This window comes from Dicentrarchus labrax, unplaced genomic scaffold (genome assembly GCF_905237075.1).
Source record: "Dicentrarchus labrax unplaced genomic scaffold, dlabrax2021, whole genome shotgun sequence".
NCBI classification, from domain to species: domain Eukaryota; kingdom Metazoa; phylum Chordata; class Actinopteri; family Moronidae; genus Dicentrarchus; species Dicentrarchus labrax.
Window position 1 is genome coordinate 13,518,790 of NW_026136708.1, and position 18,158 is coordinate 13,536,947.

Here is an 18,158-nt window from a genome sequence, read left to right on the forward strand (position 1 = left end):
TGTCCCGTCTATAAATGTAACCTGTGTGGACCAGATGTTTGTGCGTAGACATTTGGTACAATGAACTTGATTTTTGTCCGCCTACATGTGAGCTTTATAGACCAGAGGGTGATGATCAGGTAAAAGAAGTTGCCGATCAGTCTGCGGCCTGGTGGTGATTGTCACAATAATATGTCATATGCAATAAAGTGCATGGAAGAGGCAGTCACTCTTGCAATAATACCTTGGAGAAAGTGTTTTAGATGCAATGAAGATATCAGACCAATGTCTATCTTTCTCTGCTTTATTTGAGATTCATCTTTATGTTTTTGGTAAAAAATAAAAGCAAATTTGGCGTACAGATACATTCACTTGTCACAGATAAATGTGTTTGCATGACTGAAGCGTCACTTCCACACTTTATCAACACTTTTCTCTAAATAGCAGAGATAAGATACTGTCTTGGAACTTTTTTTTGTTTGTTTTTTAAACTAGAGTCATACTCTTCCTATACTTAAAAAAGAAATCAAAAAGAGACAGAACTTAAAAACATAAAACCACCTTAAGGCCCAAAAAAATATAATCTTTCCTAGGTTGTGTTAGAAAAAAAAATTGGAACAAAAGCAGCTTAACTAGCATGCACGAACAGCATTTGTCAATAAGCCTCGAGTACTTTGTAGGAGGAGAAAGGTTTAACAAAGTGATAGTCCAGGTTGCCACAGTGAGGGCACTGCTGGACGTTACTGTACTCGGAGAAATACTGCATCCCCACTCGGACGTCCACCACCGGCTTCCCGCAGTGTTTACAGTTGAGACGGGCCTGAGGACACAGGGAGGAGAGGGGGAAGTGAAATGTGTGACAAAAAGATCTCAACTCAAAGGTCCACTTGCTTTTTCTGAGCTTTTAACTGCAGGTGTTAAAAGCTCAGAACTCCTGTGATATCACATGCAACAAAAGCCGTTCTTAAATTCAAACTAAGCCTTGTTATAAGTCTTTACTTAATGGAGATTTGGGCATCAGGATTATAATTCATAAATATTTACACACAATAACAGCCTGCTGTAACTGTTTCAAAGCTTGCTAATTTACATATAGCATGTTGACTTGCTCAAAATGCTGTTTAATGACAATGTAAACTGGGATTTAAAAGAACATTAAACCTAAAAATTATAAAATGTTATGCTGATAACAGAATAAATCAGATTGCCATTCTATGATGACTTAATACTATTCACTTTGAAACACGTATTTCTCCGTGTAGGCTCTTACAAACAAAACAAAATCATAACTACATTAGCTAAGCATTGTCTTCTGAGTTTAGTGTATCGCTTGGCCCCCTAAAAGTATTATTTTTACCTGGCAACAGGGTGAAGCGGCAAGTATATCGTAGGTGTACATGGTGCCCAGTTGGTGCCAGCTCCCGTCCCAGCGTGACTTGCATTTGATGCAGACAATCTTGTGGACGCCTTCTAAACAGTCCACGCAGATGGCGTAGAGGTGCATTAACCTGCCTGTTAGAAATAAAGTAGAATAGTTAGATACCACGTAACAAGTCAGTGAGTTTGTCTCCAAGCTTCTCTGCATATAGAGGTTGACTAGAACTAATTACCATGATGCCTTTAACTGATGTGGTTTCATTTCCTAAAAGACCACATAGAAACTTTCCCAGCTCTGTGCAGACTCTGTGTGAATGTGAAAAAAAGCCAGGCTTGTCTGCAAGTCATTTTATTTAGTGTTTTTTTATTTACATGAGCCAAGTAGAGCTTTAAACCTCATCAAACTGAAGTTGTGGAGAAAATACAGCTTACTACTATCTAAATAACTGTAAACATGAATGCATTCAGAGCCAAAGCTGGTTCACAAGGGAGTCGTGATTATGGTATTTTGGTGTGTTTTCTGTGAACTTGCTCACTAAAAACACACACATGCTTTTCTATTTTCTTAAGACAAAATCAAGCTCCAAAGGTTACCCTCTTAAGGGAGAAAAAGCCGCTGAATAAACAAAGCAACACTGACAACACCAATTTTAATCAAACCTCGCTTTTTAACAGTACAGCACGATTCAACCATTTCTTTCGCCAACATTTATATTCTGCCTGATGCAAAAGCATGAAAAAAGGAATAAATAATCTGTATATCAAGGTCCATACATATCAAAGCTTGTGGGTCAGCACATCAAAGAAGCTTCATGCAGCCGCCGTGCTAATTCACATTCATGTTAGACTGCGCAGAAGCGAGCAGAAAACCTTTTATCTATATACACAGTATGATCTTATTGATGGATTAACCAGTCGTAATCTGTCTATACAGAAAGGAAAGCTAACACGGTTTGAACATTTTAGATAGAAAGTCATAATTTAATTGAGCAAAATGACATGCTAATGATTGCAATTCATGTAACCACTAAATATGTATTTTTTTTCCTGATTAGAAAGCAATGCTGGCAGCTGATGTCCTGTAGATCCACAGCTTGATAGCTACTTGCTTAATGTGTTTCTGTAGGTTTATTAGATTAAACACTGTACCCACAGTACAAACTAAACACAGTAAATAGCATTATCTTATTTTCTCTAACTCGCAGATGGTAATTTTGGGTGTCTGTGAGGCTGCACATCAGCATGCTCACAATGAACATGCTTTGGTTTTGCAGGTATTTATGTTCCTCGTCTTATTTTCATGCTTACATTTGCTGACTAGCATTAAAGTACAGCTGAGGTTTATGGAGATATTTAGTTATATACCAGAGCATTGGACAAATAAAAATATTGACCTGATGATGATGCTGGATGAAACGTTAAGGGATCATTGAAGTTATTTGAAGAACATGATTGCCTGAACCAAATTTTATGGCTATGCATCCAAATAGTAGTAAAAAAAAAAAGAAAATAAAAAGTAAAAATGTCAACCTCGTGGGATCATTAGGATTCATCCTCGGGGAACAATCAATGTCTTTCTTCCAAATTTCATAGAAATGCATCCCATAGTTCTTGAGATATTTTATTATAAGTCTTGACCAAAGTGGTGGACTGACCCACCAACAGACCTCCATAGAGCCACACTGGTAGCACGGCTATTCACATATTTGTGAATCAAATGTACAAAATGTGTGCGTTATCTTAAGCTATGTTAACTCATGCCATGATCTTGAAACCAGGTCTGACCTTGAAGGTGGCAGGGGACGTCATACTCAATCTCGTCGTGGCGTGAAGGGCTGAGAAACAGAGTCCCGTCCACCAAAGGAAACTGTTCAAACACAGGCAGCGCTCTGTGGCACAGCGCGCAGTTGACCACGTTTCTCTGGCTCGCACTGAGGGCTGACAGGATAAACCTACAGGACAACATGGACAGACTCAGAGCACGGACGAGATATCTGAAACACCATAATGAAGTCCTCTACAAAAAAAGTTGTAAAAAAGTTGTACTAATCAATTTTCCAACTTTTCAGGCCGACACCAGTGACATTCAAGGTGAGACTAATAACTTGTTTACCTCTAATATGATGGGCCACAGCTCACTAACACCCATGAATGTCAATTCACAGTCTGTGTTTAAGCATGAAAATGAGTCTTTATATTTATAGTTTTTGTAGTCCCATGAGACAAATCATTTCAAGGTGGCTTTGAATTATTTCTGCATTAGGGAGACCCCACCTTTAATAAGGCGGTTAGGTGTTTAAGTCTCTTACGATGGTTTATAATGAATGCTGTTGTTGCCTATTTACACACACAGCAGATATGGAGAAACATTAGCATTCATTTGGGGTGGTGTCCACCAGGAAAATGTCCAAAATGTACTTTTCATTTAGCTCTGTTTTTGGTCTCTACCAAATCTTGAGAAAAACATCTGGGTCTTTAGCTGCTAAATGCTCCCCTATGTTCACCACCAGCTGGTCGCCAACTGTGTCTGTCTGCTGTTTGGAGCCGAGCAGGTAGTGTATGCTGGGTTTTTAGAGCTTTTTCACTCAAAACAGCTGCCTGCTGCGGCCAAAAATAATGCTATGAGAGCGGTGAGAGTGAGTCAAGACAGTGAAGTTATGGCCAAACAGCTAAACAATGAGCTGAAAGATGCTGAAAAAGCTACGTAGAACAGAGGGAAGCTGCACAGTCGGGTATTCATCATGTTACGGTTGCTGAAATCTGATATGAACTTCACATAAATGAAAAGGATGGTCCAAATAACAGAGGAACCAAATACCGTCTTTTGACAACAATTCTACAACAAATGCGGGAGATTGTTGTTAAATACTGTACATTTTCATTGTGATCTGGTTCCTGCAATTAGGAGCAATAAAGCTTAAATTAGCAATTAAACACACACGGCTATTCTTTATAGCGATTGTAGAGTTGTTAATAGACACAAAAGGCCCTATCTACATGAAGTGTTTGGTTTGTTCATTTTGGGCTACTGTAGAAACATGGTGGTTCAACATGGAAGGTGACTTGTGATGTCTGTAGATTAAAACAGTTAACATCCTCCTAAATGTTACACACTGGACCTTTAAGTAGTGTTGTAAGCACACAGCAGAATACAAGTTCTTTAATTTTGAGTTTCAATCAATAATAATTATAGAAGCTATTGTAATGGTGTCTTTACAGGATAGTGCACCAGTCCAGTTCATAGATTATTACACTGACTTCCTGTTTGTCAAATACTTGATTATCACTGCTGATTAATAAAGCACTGAACAGCTTAGGCTCAAAGTACATTTGTGATCTGTCGCTCCGTCACAAACCAGACCTCTCAGATCTGGGATAGGTTTGCTTTCTGTCCACAGAGTCAAAACTCAACACGGCGAAGCAGCATTCAGTTTTTATGCACCAAATATCTGGATCAAACTCCCGGAAAACTTTAGGTCTGCTACAACTCTTAAACCTTCAAGTTAGCCATATGCCTTCTAATAAATTCAAATTTGACAATTAACTTGACTTTATAATTCTTGGCTGAGAAGCAGAAGCATCTGGTTTTATATGAACACACAAACTATAAACTGCAGTAAAACCGCTTAACAAAAGCAATGTAAAAAACAATTTCTTATATGGATGCACAATATGGTTTTTCACCCAATACGATAACTGATAATTACCTGATGGCCAAAACCGATAATTGCAAATTTTTTTATTTTAAATAGAAGTTCAGAACCTCTAGTTTATGCACAACTGAGCGTAAGAAAGGCTAAAATGTAGTGAGGAAAGATGGATGATTTACGTCCCCACCAGTGATGACATATTTGGCTCGTGGCTCTACCCAGGTGCAGCAGTTCGACGCCATGAGCTTGACAACAGCTGATGCGCTTGTTAAGTCAACGAAAGCAATGTTAGCTTTCTACTGTCGGCTCTATTTATCTGCATTTTTTTGATCACTTTCGAACATTATATTGACCAAATGAATGAATGACTGCTGAGACTTCACTTAACTTATCAATTTAAGTTTCTAAAGAAACATGATGATGATATTAGCAGACTTCCCAGCATGCATCACAGTTTTAAAACTCACCAGACACAGCACTGTTTTATAGTTTGAGAAAAACAGACTTAATGGAAACCTGCTGTGTGTCCTCAAAACATGTTCAGTCATGGTTGTCTCTTTTCATAAATAATGAAAACACTGAACCATGATGAAGGTTAGTACTGAATTCAGTCCCTACTGAATACTTACATATTGCCTTTATACTAACTTTGGTGCAACCAGCAGCAGCCACAGCTTCTGTCTTTCAAGTTCTTTTCTACCGAGAAAATGTTGATTCAACTTAATATCTTAAGTTTGTCAAACTCGTTTTCTTAAATTCAGTTTACTTTACTTAGCTAGTGGCATTTTGGAACTAATTAGTCAACTTCAGTTCAGGTAACACATTTTGAGGCAGGGGGGAAACTTTTTGACTTGAAATGTTTTGTACCTTCGCAGCTCTTCTCCCTGGCCTGCCTGTGCATCGTCCTCCATGCGGACGTGGTAGGTGTTGAGTTTATGTCGAGGGACGTGGGTGAGGAGCTCCGAGAGGTCCAGCCTCCTCAGGAACTGCACTGGGTGAGAGTGGGTCCCGTCACCCACGCTGCCAGAGGTGAGCCGGTGGTGGAGCGGGAGGGCGAAGGACAGTGGCAGGGGAAGAACAGACCCGGGGTCGAGGTGAGCTCCACCGCCGGAGGCTCCCATCGAGCAGCCACTGCTCCGACTGAGAGCTCCCCCGACCAGGAGGTGTTTCCTCTGCGGGTCCATGTGGACGGCTGATTTGAGGAACTCTCCCAGCGGACGGGTTCCTCTTAATCCTGCTCCTCCGCCTCCTGATCCGAGAAGAGCAGTGGGGGAGCAAGGGAAACCAGCTGGAGGAGATTGTCCTGGAGAGTCACATGGAGACTTCTGAGGAGGCCCCAGAGAAAAGGGTCCTCCTGCTGCTGCTCCCCTCTCTGAAGAGTTCTGACGGTCCAATGATTGTCTCCGAGGTAACTCCTGACTAGAGGCTCTGTGGGATAGTTTACCTCCTCCTACTGCTCCTCCAGGTAGTTTGCTTTTCTTGGGCTCCTCAAAAAGCCCGTCCCCGGACCCTGGCACCCCGCCACTAGCCCCATTCCTGCCCGTGCTCCTCTCAGATGGCTTCTTCTTGCGCTCATCCTGCATACGTTTCACCTGATACCAGTCAGTGTCTTTCTTTAGGTGGCCCTGGCCGCAGCGGCAGGAGCAGAACCTGAAGGCCAGGTCATAGCCCTTCTTGGTCCACATGTTCTGCCGGCACTGCTTCTCGTTCCAGGACCGCGCGCGGCCGATGCAGTTGAACTGGACGAGGATGGAGCTCTCCCACTCGTAGAAACACTGCAGATGCATCCAGTTGCCGTAAGGGCAGAGCTCGTTGTTGCAGAGCACCCGCTGGTAGTCGTCCTTCTCCAGATCGATGGGGCGGCCCAAGCTGCAGCCGAGAGGGGTGGCACACTGGCCCTCTGAGGGAGTAAAGTCAGTAAGGGGGAAGAAAAGAGGATGATTACACTGTTATTTATTCACATCACTTACATGTAATATTTACACATATTCACTTTAGGGCAGCAATTAATGATTGCTTTCATTATCGATAAATCTGCCTATTAAACATCAGAAAAAGATAAAAAATGCCCCTCAATATCTCCTTTAATATCAAATAAGGCAAAGAAATACAGAAAGTTCGAAAAATGCGCTAGAACCATAAAATGTTTGATATTTTCTGTTTAGTCTGGGAAATAATCCAAAAAAGGTGGAATCAGTTAATATTTGGCACTTTTATTTGATATGTAATTTGATTTGGAGATGAATGATCACAGAGAATTAATCAGTGATTACTTTAATAATGGAATAATCTTTTAAGTCTTCTTCCAGGCAAAAATGTGCTGTTTTTTTTCTGTCTTAAATGATTGTAAACTGAATATCTTTTCTTTCTGTTACTTTTCATTGGTCATTCATTTACATGCATGGATTCCCCCCCCTTTTTGACATTTTGTAGAAACAAATGTATTAAATGATTGAGAATAGTCTGCTGATTAATCGACAATCAAAATAATTATTAGTGCCGACAATCAATTAACTGTTCAGGTTACTTTTCAACCAAAAAACGGCCATAAAATTGCTGGTTCCTGCTTCTGGTATGTGAGGAATGTGAGCTTTTCTTCTACTAGACTTACAGTTAATATGTTTGGCTCTGCAAAATTGTGATGGACATTTTCCACACTCAATCGATTCATTTAAATATTAATCTTCAAATGAATCAATAATAGCTGCAGCCTAAAATAAAATAATAATCAAAATTGCTGTCAGCTTCACTCACAAAGTCACAAACACTATATCTCTGAACACCAGTGATTTTATAGGACAACGGTGCCATTAAAGCCGTCCCTCCACTGTAAGTTACTGTCAACAACACAACATGAGGTGAAAATGTTAAAAGAGAGATTTCAGTGTCCTCGCTGCCTCCTCGCCATCGATCTATGAAATTCAACTAGGCCATCCAAGCCTGTGAGCAGCTCTATTCAAGCCCTGCCAATTGTCAAGTCTGGATGTGAATCAAGCAAATGTGGGCACACAGTCTCTACAAGAAGTAGCTCATGATAATACACTGTGGGTGTGTGTGTCGAGGGATAGTTTCCTCCTTCCTTTTCCGGTACAGTGTCAGTGCTTTTTCTCTCTCTCACTCTAAAGTCACCACACACTGAAGATAAATATACTTTCTCAATGCATTTGTAGCCCTGTGCTAGTGGCTAAGTGCTACACTGGGTTTATAGTCCAGGAATAAACAATAGCTCCATAAAGATATTTTATACACTTTACGTATTTTACTGTTGTGAAAAGGAAACATACATTTATTTTATATAGGGCTGCAACTGCTGCTGATTATTTTATTGATTAATATTTGGTCAAATAAATGAATAAATAAACATACTTTACTGTTTTGAATAATAAATACGATTAGTGCATCTTTATCTTTCTAAAAACAATGTAGGTACAACATTACATTACATTAACAAATGTTATAACCATGTAATAAAATGACTATATTGACATCTGTAGATCATTTATCAGAATATACTGCACCACTCACATCCTAATAAACCTACATATGATCTGAGAAGCTGATCCCAGAAGCCAGTCCGTTTTAAATCACATCTGTCCCACATTTACAAGGGCAAGAAACCCACCATGGCAACTTTCTTCTATATTGTAAGTCTGTATGGGATGAAGTTGAACTTGAGTGCGCAGACAAGCGGCGAGGTGTCAGTATTACCCTTGAGGAAGGCCACAACCAAAAAAACTGTGTGGACAAGGTGCGCTTCAGGAAAAGAACAGCTGAGGCCTGCATATAGTAGCCCACACACCAAATGTAACAGCCATCGATCAGTAACGTGAATGTAATAACACTGAAATAAGTGTTGCATTGTGTCATTCAGACTCCCTGTGACTACATTTCACAATAAAGAGTACTGTATTCATAAGTGAGAATCCCTTTTTCCTAGGAGAGCATCGAGCCACCAACATCCATTCATAAATACAAGAATTTAAAGATGTTTTGCTTATCAGGCATTATTCACAAGTGCCAAAACAAGACTCAAGACTTGTTAGGAAAATAAAACAACAATTCTCCAGTTCGGCTTACCTCCGACTCACCAAGTAACACCTGTTTCAAATATATTTCAACTTTTTGCCCGCTGTTCCCACAATCTCCTTGTACCCAAACAAACCACAGTGTCCTTTAAAAACAAGCAATGCAATTACACGAAACGAGATATGAGTGGAGCTGAGTACAAACACATGCTGGTTCACATACACACCGACGACCAAATAAAAAAAACACCACTCTAATCATACAAGGCCTCAAGTCGTGATCGACCATCATAGCCTATATTTACCGATAATAACCAAGCAGCCATTAAACTGATACATTCTTAAACCTAAGTTTGGTATGGCGTTGTCTCCAGAGTGGAGAGAAGTGAAAGGAAGGAGGGAGGAGGAGGAAGAGAGAGAGAGGGGGGAGGATAGTGCCATTTGCAACGTCGCAGTGCATGCATGTCACAGTCGCACAGACAAGACAAGAGCTTCCCCTTGCAGGAAGGCAGCATCACCAAACTTCTACATCTGTGTCCGTTTCCTCTCTTACCACTTGAGCGCTCGTTTCTGGGCGCAGCCGCCGCGGCCGCGCCTCCTGTTGCGGCCGCACAGGCTCCATTTTCCTGCTCATCTCCGCTACTGTTGGTGCGTTTGCTTTTCTTTCCCTTGTTGTTCTTCTGGTTGGGCATTTTACAGGATTCGTATTGTCAGTGTTATTTTTCGACCTCTATCAGCGGCTGCTGTCAACGCTGTCTGACATTTCTGTGGACTCCATTTCTGCAGTGTTTTCCTGCAGTGTGTTTTTTTTTTTTTTTTCTTCTTTCTCTCTCTTTGCGCTGTCGGTTGCGGTGTCCTCGTGGACGTTGAGGCAGAGCTTTAGTGCGGCTCTGACAGCAGCAGTTATGAGGAATAAGCTGCTATAACCTTTAAGAGCGAAGGCGTGTCCGTCTCTTGTTTTGATTCCTGCTCCGCTGTTTTCTTCCACCCCCTGACGTCACAGGACCCCGCCCCCCTCCCTCCACCGCCGCCGCGCACTGGCCGTCAACGACGTGCGGTGCGTTCAAGGTCCAGCGGGGGAAAAACGGGCTTTTGTTGTTTTACTACTTTCACACGCTTTTTGGAGATGGTTTAGTGGTTAAAGGGTCCAGTGTGCAGTGTTGGGCGGGTAAGGCGTTACTATTAAGCAACCAAGCACCTCCCACCTCCGCTTATTAAGGCTGTTTAAGTTTAACTTGCTGAGCACAACTCCAACTTAACAATAGTTTTTATATTTTTTATTTTATCTATATCTGTATATTCTTTTATTGTATTTTTATTCTTCTCTACTATTTGCACTACATTCCCCTGTGCTGCTGTGCCGAACTTGAATTTCTCCCACAGTGGATTAATAAAGGAACATCTTATCTTATCTTATCTTAATAAGGTTACATTAATAGTATTACTTTCCCCAGTAACTAGTAGTGTAACTATTTAGTAATACAGTTCAGTAATAATATTACAGTTAATATACAAAAATAAATTAGTTCAACAAGCCATTCACATCCATGGATTGATTTTGGTAATTGAGGAGGAAAATAGCTTGGAAAAAGGAAACGCTTACACTCAGCGTCTGGGCGAGGGGTTACAATCTGCAACTTCACCACTAGTTTCCTCTAAATCTGTCACATTGGACCTTTAAAACTCAAGAATTTAATAATTTTATTTGAAGGAAGAAGCTTTCCAATCCAAAATGTTATAGACTTATTATCAAGAAAACCAGAAGCAATACCACAGTGTAGAAATAATCTATTACAGGTAAAACTCATGGTCAAAAATGAAGTTTCATATGTGCGTTAAATATACTTAAAGCTCTATGCAGAATAATATTTTACCTAATATAATGTAATAGTATTACATAATACACTGAGATGGAGGAAAAAGATATCAGTTTAATAAAAAGGCAGCTGGTTTGACTTACTGCTTCTGTAAACGTATTCCTTTTTGTTGTATGTTTAACTACAGGTAAATGGAAAAGTACATAATAAAACTTAAATTTAACCTGAAGCAGCCGTATCAAATATTCCTACAGTACCTGAATGCAGCAGCAGACTCAGCAGAAGCTGATGAGAAGAAGTTAAGTGTCACATACCTGTGGGGAAGCATCACTTTACAGCACATCATTCATCAGCCTGGGTGGTGATATCCCATAAAAATCCCTGTGAGATAACTGAAGGGTTTTTTTTTCCTGAAGGAGTTTGATGTACCAAACTCCACTTATAAATCTCACCATTTAAAGATTTCTATCTTATCAGGTACTGTTCAAACCTGTTTAAAACATTATTCAAGATGCTGAACAAAACAACAGTAGATGCTTTCCAATTTGGCCTTCATCCCACACACCAAGCAACACTTAAGTAATATTTCAACCTGATGTTACCACAATCTCCCTGCACCAAGACACACAATAATGGCCCTTACAAAATCTGTATAAACTGTGATTCCAAAGCAGCTGAGTGCTAACTACTACTACAAAATTCTACTCCATTCAGAAGTATGTAGAATTTAAATGTTAATCACAATTAACGAAATGTAAAAGACAAATAAAGAAAGCAAGCTCAATGCATTTCCCAATATTTCGCCTTTTCAGTGGTAACAACAATAAACACTAATAACCATAATAATTCCAAAAACAACATTCCAATCAATAATATATCCAATCAAGTGTTACAAAGTTTGTTTTTCGAGATTTAGAGACGTCAAATAAAACACGCAGACAAGCAGGTTCAAGGCTTCAAGTGTAAAGATTTTATTTCTCAGACTGAATCCCACAGTAACAGACACCTCTGTTCCTTTAGGAATGTGTTATTGCCAATACAAAAGACAGTAATGACACACTCGAACACATGATGCAGGCATCCCACTAGTTCACAGAAATGGCTCGAGGTATTGCCAACCTTCTCCTCTTGCTAAATGTTGACTTATATATGCATTTATGTTCAGGAGGAAGTCACTCCAGTGCGACAACAGCAGGATAATCCAAAATGACAGTGATGCAAGCAGCATGTTTCTTCCTCAATCTTCCTCACTCTCCCATCATTTCCACAACTTTTACTCACTTCTACTCAGCCTATTGTTTGTATTCTGATGATTACATGTCACATAACTGATCTTTCCTAGGCTACATTTCAGTTTTATTCATAATTAGAATATGATTAAGCTCTTTCGGTTGTCCTGATATGTCACCAACGCTGTTTAGAGATCACGAAACAAGCGAATGGTCTCCTATGCGGTTTAGGAAAAAATAAAAAATAAAATCCTATAATTCAAGTCAAACAGTCAACACCTGAACCTAAAAGATCTAGCGAGGTTGATACAACAGCAGTGAATGTGAAATGGGTCCTATAAGACTTGCAGATGAGGCGTGGCTCACACACAGTTGATATATAAATCTTGATATTATGCAGATGAGCACAAGAGCTGCCAAGTAGATGTTACATTCAGGCAAAATCTTACTTCTCGCATCCAAATAGCTGCGGCCACTAACCCCACAAAGGAGACCCAAAGTAGACAAAATATGAAATGTAAATGTTAAATCATCCAATAAATGTTTAAAACTCAGCTGCTGATTGTGAAATGTTGATTCTGTCTTTTCACAATAACAGATTATTTCGTTTTTTTTGTTTTATTACTGCAGTTTCTATCTTAAAATGTCTGTTTTATCTCATATATAATATAATTTAATTTCTCACTATGACCAATCAATGCCACGTTTTATCACAAAGTTTTTGTAAATCAAAACAATCAGGGCAGAGCCAGTTATGTGATTGACTGTTGGCTTTGGTCTGAATGGGTGAACAACAAATCAATAGCTGTATCCACCATGCCAAATTATGATAAACAATGGCATTTTAAAACAAAAGGATCACTTAGAAAATGGCATTTTAAAATAAAAACAGTTGGAATTAAATTTAAAAAATGACCTGAAGCCGACTTAATTAATCTGAGTCCAAAACTATATTCAATTATTTCACAATTTCCTGTTTTACTACTTATTTTGTCCGTATTTGTTCATATGATTATTTATTTAAAGTCTGATTTAATTATTTAATTTCGACCACTTTGGGCCTCCATACAGGCCAGAAGTCCTTGTCAGTGATATCTGAGCAAAAATGAACTCAGAAACAGACAAAACAAAAACACCCACAAATGAGTTTTCATGGTGGTAAACGAAGCAAAATGGTCACACCTGATCTGCAAGTATCATCTGACCTACAGTACAGAGCAAAGAGTGGTAAAATAAAAACATTTAACTAATAAAACTATAAATGCACATCTTGTGTCACAAGTAAGACACCTAATTTAAGCAACAGGACAATTATTAAACATATTTTGGTTGTATCGATTTGGTCCTGAGGAACATAACAAATTCATCTTTTGCATTTGGCACCAATCACCCTGTAATTATACACTAATAAAAATTGCACGAGAAATACATTCGCCATTTGCTCATCAGCTATTTTCTTACGAAAAGGCAAGTTTGGGAGTTTGTTTAGCAGAGAAAATTCATTCGTAGACCACTTATAAAAAGATGGAATAAAAACTACTCTAGCAGATTGCAATGAGTACAAAAAGGTGCAAAAGTCATTCTTTCAATGCACTTGTATTTGTAGTTTCTATGAAGGAATTGTTCTTAGATTTCCAAAAGCACTGGTCTGATAATGTCTTTTTACAAAGTCCACAAGAGGTAGTATAAATGGCTCATGTAAACAGTAAATGGAACTGCCATTTGGTGACACTGTTGGTGGAAACACACTACCCGTTGTCTTCAAGCTACACTAGATTAAAATACTCAAACACATTTTAAACTCCCATTGAATTTACCTAGTGCAGCTTTAAACAAGTATCCATTATAAACTTTGTCAGAGTGCTCCAATTAAAAATGTGAAGACAAAATTTGTCAGAGTTGATAAATTCGAGCCAGTATCTTGTTCTGTGTCCTTTATCCCGACACTGATACCATCAGGAGAGGCATTTGGTTGTGATAGTAACCCCATACTGTACGTTTTTTCCAGAAAACAAAACAAAAAAAAACCCCGAATGAATGCTTTACGCAAATTATTGCATTCCTGATTTGTGCGTTTATAGTCTTAAAAGTGTATCAAAAATGACATGTCAGACCCGTGGTTGATAAAACAGCAGCGCCTGAGAAAGACAAAACTTTCTCTTGTTATCTGAAACTATGAATGTGTGTTGTGTTCTCAAATGCCTTTTTTTAATGATTCTGTTTGACGTGGTGAAATCAAATGAAATCCTATGCAGACATGCCGGGTCTGGTAAGTGTACTGTTTGATCTAATCTGTTTGGTCAGTGTGTTTGAATTCAAATACCGAGCCTTGTACATGAATGAAGAGAACTGAAAACAGAAGCTCAGTGACAAGCCGGTACACTGCAGAAGCTCAGTATTTTTTGGAAGGACTCAGTATGACCCACAGTCGCTAGAGGCCCATCTGGTCCGAACTCTGGCCTCATTCTTGGAGCAGGACAATTTCGACGTTATCGTGGACGCCCTGTAGAAGCAACTCGCCCTGGAAGGTGACCACCTTTTTCCTTTTGGCTGCCCTCAGGGTGCCCACCAACGCCTCAAAGATGTTGGCACAACGGTCGTCATCAAACAAGACCCCAAACTTCACACTGGTTTGACCGTCAGCATCTGAAATAAGAGAGTTGAGCAGATTGAAAGTTATTTACCAAACAGGATGGTTTATAATTTCAATATGAATTATAGATGCCTGCTGTTTTCTGACCGTTTATGCTAATAATTATAAAACAATATTGACAATTCAAACTGCTTGTTTTGTCTGAGCAGCTGTCCAGAGCCCAACGATTAATTCACAGTGACATAACACTGAGAGAAGTAGCACATCCTGACATTTTAGAGGCTGAAACCAGGACGTTTGAACATTTTACCTTAAAATTAAACAAATGAGTATAAAACTCTTGCCAATAATTTTATTTAAAATCGACTTATCGTCTCAGCACTAGGTGGTCATTATGCCACCGATTTGTTGGCACATTATTATGTTCACCAAGTGAGTGATATCATACATATCTGAAATTCACAAAAAAGGACCATGAACGCAACATTAGCACCAACTATAGAAGCATGAAAAAAGACTCAGCAATGTACCAACTGTGTGAGAAACTGAAAGACACAGGCACACATAGGAGTTATTTTAAGAGAAAATAGCTATTAAGAGTGTAAAGGCTCGAGCATGAATCACTAAGAAGTTGGTGTGTGCGTTTGTTTGTGTGGTGTGTGTGTGTGTGTGTGTGTGTGTGTGTGTGTATATATATATATAACACACACACACACACACACACACACATATAACACACACATATATACATACATACATACACACACACACACACACACTTTTGAGGGCTTGCGTGTACCATTTCTACTGTGGTATATTCCCTCACATAGAGAGACTCCATTTCTGTACAGTCCACATATTAAATAATTGAGACTGACTCTTGAGAATAGGTCTTTGTAGACTGACACAATCTCGAGGCAGTGTGACCTGCTAGTTTATTTATGGTTATGAGTGGTGAGCTAGAACTACTGATCAACATCACATGATTGCATGTTTCTGGTTCATTAGAAATGATGGCATGAACAGGCTTAAGTGAAAATACATCATACTCATATACTGAATCAAAGCCTGGACTCACTTTTACTGCCGAGTCGCTTAATCTCCTCCACCAGCAAGCTTACTTCATGAGTGACATTCATTGTTACTGAAAGGGAAAACAAAATCAAAAGAGACAAACATATTAACACAAATATACTTATATACAAATATACTTGTACGTTTTTTTTTTTTTTTTTAAAGCATCAAGTACACTGTGTGGGATGGGTGGGGTTATCCTTGATACAACCCACTCTTCTGCAAGCTGAGACTACCAAGCCAAACTCCTTTCAAAATAGTGTCAATTTTTATTCATGTTCTGTTGCTTCTAGGAAAAAGTAAATGGCTTCTAAAAATATGTATATTTATATATTTAATAAATGTTCACTCAATTCGGCATATGCTTAATCTTCCTAATAGTTCATTTAAATTCATTTTTTAACTTTCATGACCGATATCATGGGCACCTTGCACCAACGATGATACTGTTCAGTAATTATAACAAGCATTGATTTAATTGAAATTAAAGTACTGATTTGTGATTAACTACAAGCCGAATTTTCAACAAGAGGGTAGTAATGCAGAAATGATCTTGACTTTTATTCTTCTCCGTGATTATATTGCCTCATCACCAAGGCAATTACAATTTTGCAAGATTAGTAAACGGAGTTTGGGACTGAGATTTTCTCTCACCTGCAAAAAAAAAAAAAAAAAAAAAAAAAACGCGAGTGTTGTGGCCATTTAATTAATACAAAAACAAATTTCATCCATCAGATAAACAAATACACTAGCACAAACAATACACAGAGTGTGAGCACTGACTGCAGCATTCAGATCAACCTAACGAGCTACAACACGAGCAGGGCGGACCGTGTCATCAATGCGGAAACGGGTGGTTAGCCTTCCAAGCTAGCCGTAAAGCACAAATCCTTCTTGTAATTCTCTGTGTTTCAGTGGAGAGTATTCATTTATCGGTGGGGATTAATGTCGACAGATTTGGTACACATAACTTCAGCTACAAAAAGAAAGCAGCACAATGAGCTGCAGACAGGAGCTCGCCGGTAACGTTGAGCTCCTGGCGTTGAAAAAAGAGCTGCTGAGGGTCGGACACGGATGTAATGTGTGGTGGCTGAACGAGTTCATAAAAGTCAACGCAAACCCAGTTTAAATGGAACAGTAACACTTATAGATTTACCTTTTTTATTCTTATTCTTCTTGACTGTAATTAGATGATGGACGACTTACTGTTGCATCGGCTGCCGTGGATAATGGTGCTGCGTTCAAAGTCTGCTCGGAAATTGTGATGGGTCGGTCGCAAACGATCCGGCTTTAAGGTTTTGGGGGGGGGCGGTCTTTGTTTGTCTGCCTCGACAAACAAGTTACCTTCTTCTGGGCCAAGTCAGAGTCGGTTACAGAAGTTTTAAATTTGCAAAGGGCCCATCAACTTGTAGATTATTTTTTATATATTGCCTAAATAAGAGTAATTAATTAAAGTTCAACATTTTGAGAGACATGTGTGATGTTTGGGTGGAACTCACTGATATCTAAAACACTCTTGCCCGAAGAAAGATGTAAGAACTACTCTGAATTGATGGCTACTGGGGGCTCATAATCACAGTATTTTGTTTTTAAACATGTAAAATGAATAATTTTTTATGCATTTCGCTGCTACAGGGCTCCATAGCAAAAAATAATTTGCAAGGATCCTGTCTCTTAATTTCCCTCCCCATTTCTGTGCAATGTAAAAGGTTGTTACATGGAATACTATGTACATATACACTAACCTGTGATAACCTGAAACTCAAATTACATAAGGAATAAAAAAGCACAACATCGGATGTGTATTTGTCAGTCTCTTGTATTTTGACACAAACAGATAAAGGCCACATTAACCCACTAGAGAGCCTGAGAGCTATATATAATATATATAGGCTATAAGGATCTTCTGCTAAAATGCCAACTCTAAGGTCTCTAAATTTCTTCTGAAACTTATTTTTTTGGTATTTTATTATTTTATTTTAATGGATAGTGACAGCTGAAGACAGACAGGAAGACAGGAAAGGGGGGTAGAGAGAGGGGATGACACGCAGCAAAGGGCCGCAGGTCGGATTCAAACCCTGGGCCTATTTTAAATTACTTTCATGGTTTATTTCAGAAACGCTCCAATTTCCTATAACACCTGAAGGCACCATAGTTGCTCATCTGACTTCATTGTGACACAATGCGATACTTTCACGGTTTCTGCCCCTTATATGGCGTGAAGGAGCGATGTCCATGCTTGCGTTTGGAATCTGCCTCCACAAACAAATGACCTGTGCCAACTCACAGTCGGTTAAACAGCTTTTAAATGTGCAAACAGCCCATCAACTTGTAAAAAAAAAAACAGGAGGTTTTGTTGTTAAGACTTCAGGGCAGTGTCCAGAAAATATTCCAGTAAAACAGAGACATCACAC

The 18,158-nt window shown here is 39.2% G+C and overlaps 2 protein-coding genes across 4 annotated transcripts; both read right to left on the bottom strand.

Moving 5' to 3' along the window:
• Positions 1-269: 269 nt before the first annotated feature.
• heca (hdc homolog, cell cycle regulator) lies at positions 270-10,239 on the bottom strand. 2 transcript variants are annotated; one of them, XM_051408343.1, is made up of 5 exons: positions 9,585-10,234; positions 5,874-6,906; positions 3,142-3,308; positions 1,337-1,491; positions 270-799 (listed from the first exon to the last, which is right to left on the bottom strand). In XM_051408343.1, exons 1-5 carry the CDS (start codon positions 9,721-9,723, stop codon positions 635-637), a joined length of 1,659 nt encoding a protein of 552 aa, XP_051264303.1. In that variant the 5' UTR covers positions 9,724-10,234; the 3' UTR covers positions 270-634. The 2 variants fall into 2 exon arrangements, with proteins under 2 accessions (XP_051264303.1, XP_051264304.1); XM_051408344.1 differs by lacking the exon at positions 3,142-3,308 and having other exon boundaries at positions 634-799; positions 9,585-10,239.
• Positions 10,240-11,795: 1,556 nt separating this feature from the next.
• On the bottom strand, positions 11,796-17,053 carry abracl (ABRA C-terminal like). Of its 2 annotated transcripts, none has more exons than XM_051408348.1 (3): positions 16,951-17,053; positions 15,749-15,814; positions 11,796-14,723 (listed from the first exon to the last, which is right to left on the bottom strand). In XM_051408348.1, exons 2-3 carry the CDS (start codon positions 15,807-15,809, stop codon positions 14,539-14,541), a joined length of 246 nt encoding a protein of 81 aa, XP_051264308.1. In that variant the 5' UTR covers positions 15,810-15,814; positions 16,951-17,053; the 3' UTR covers positions 11,796-14,538. The 2 variants fall into 2 exon arrangements, with proteins under 2 accessions (XP_051264308.1, XP_051264307.1); XM_051408347.1 differs by having other exon boundaries at positions 16,901-17,025.
• Positions 17,054-18,158: the final 1,105 nt, after the last annotated feature.

Excerpts from the sequence above, each read along its gene's own strand:
- abracl (XM_051408348.1), bottom strand. The coding sequence starts at position 15,809 with ATGAATGTCACTCATGAAGTAAGCTTGCTGGTGGAGGAGATTAAGCGA. Across the intron at positions 14,724-15,748 it reads TAAGCGACTCGGCAGTAAAA|ATGCTGACGGTCAAACCAGT; the intron begins GTGAGTCCAGGC and ends CTCTTATTTCAG.
- heca (XM_051408343.1), bottom strand. The coding sequence starts at position 9,723 with ATGCCCAACCAGAAGAACAACAAGGGAAAGAAAAGCAAACGCACCAAC. Across the intron at positions 6,907-9,584 it reads CAGAAACGAGCGCTCAAGTG|AGGGCCAGTGTGCCACCCCT; the intron begins GTAAGAGAGGAA and ends TTACTCCCTCAG. Across the intron at positions 3,309-5,873 it reads CAGGGAGAAGAGCTGCGAAG|GTTTATCCTGTCAGCCCTCA; the intron begins GTACAAAACATT and ends GTTGTCCTGTAG.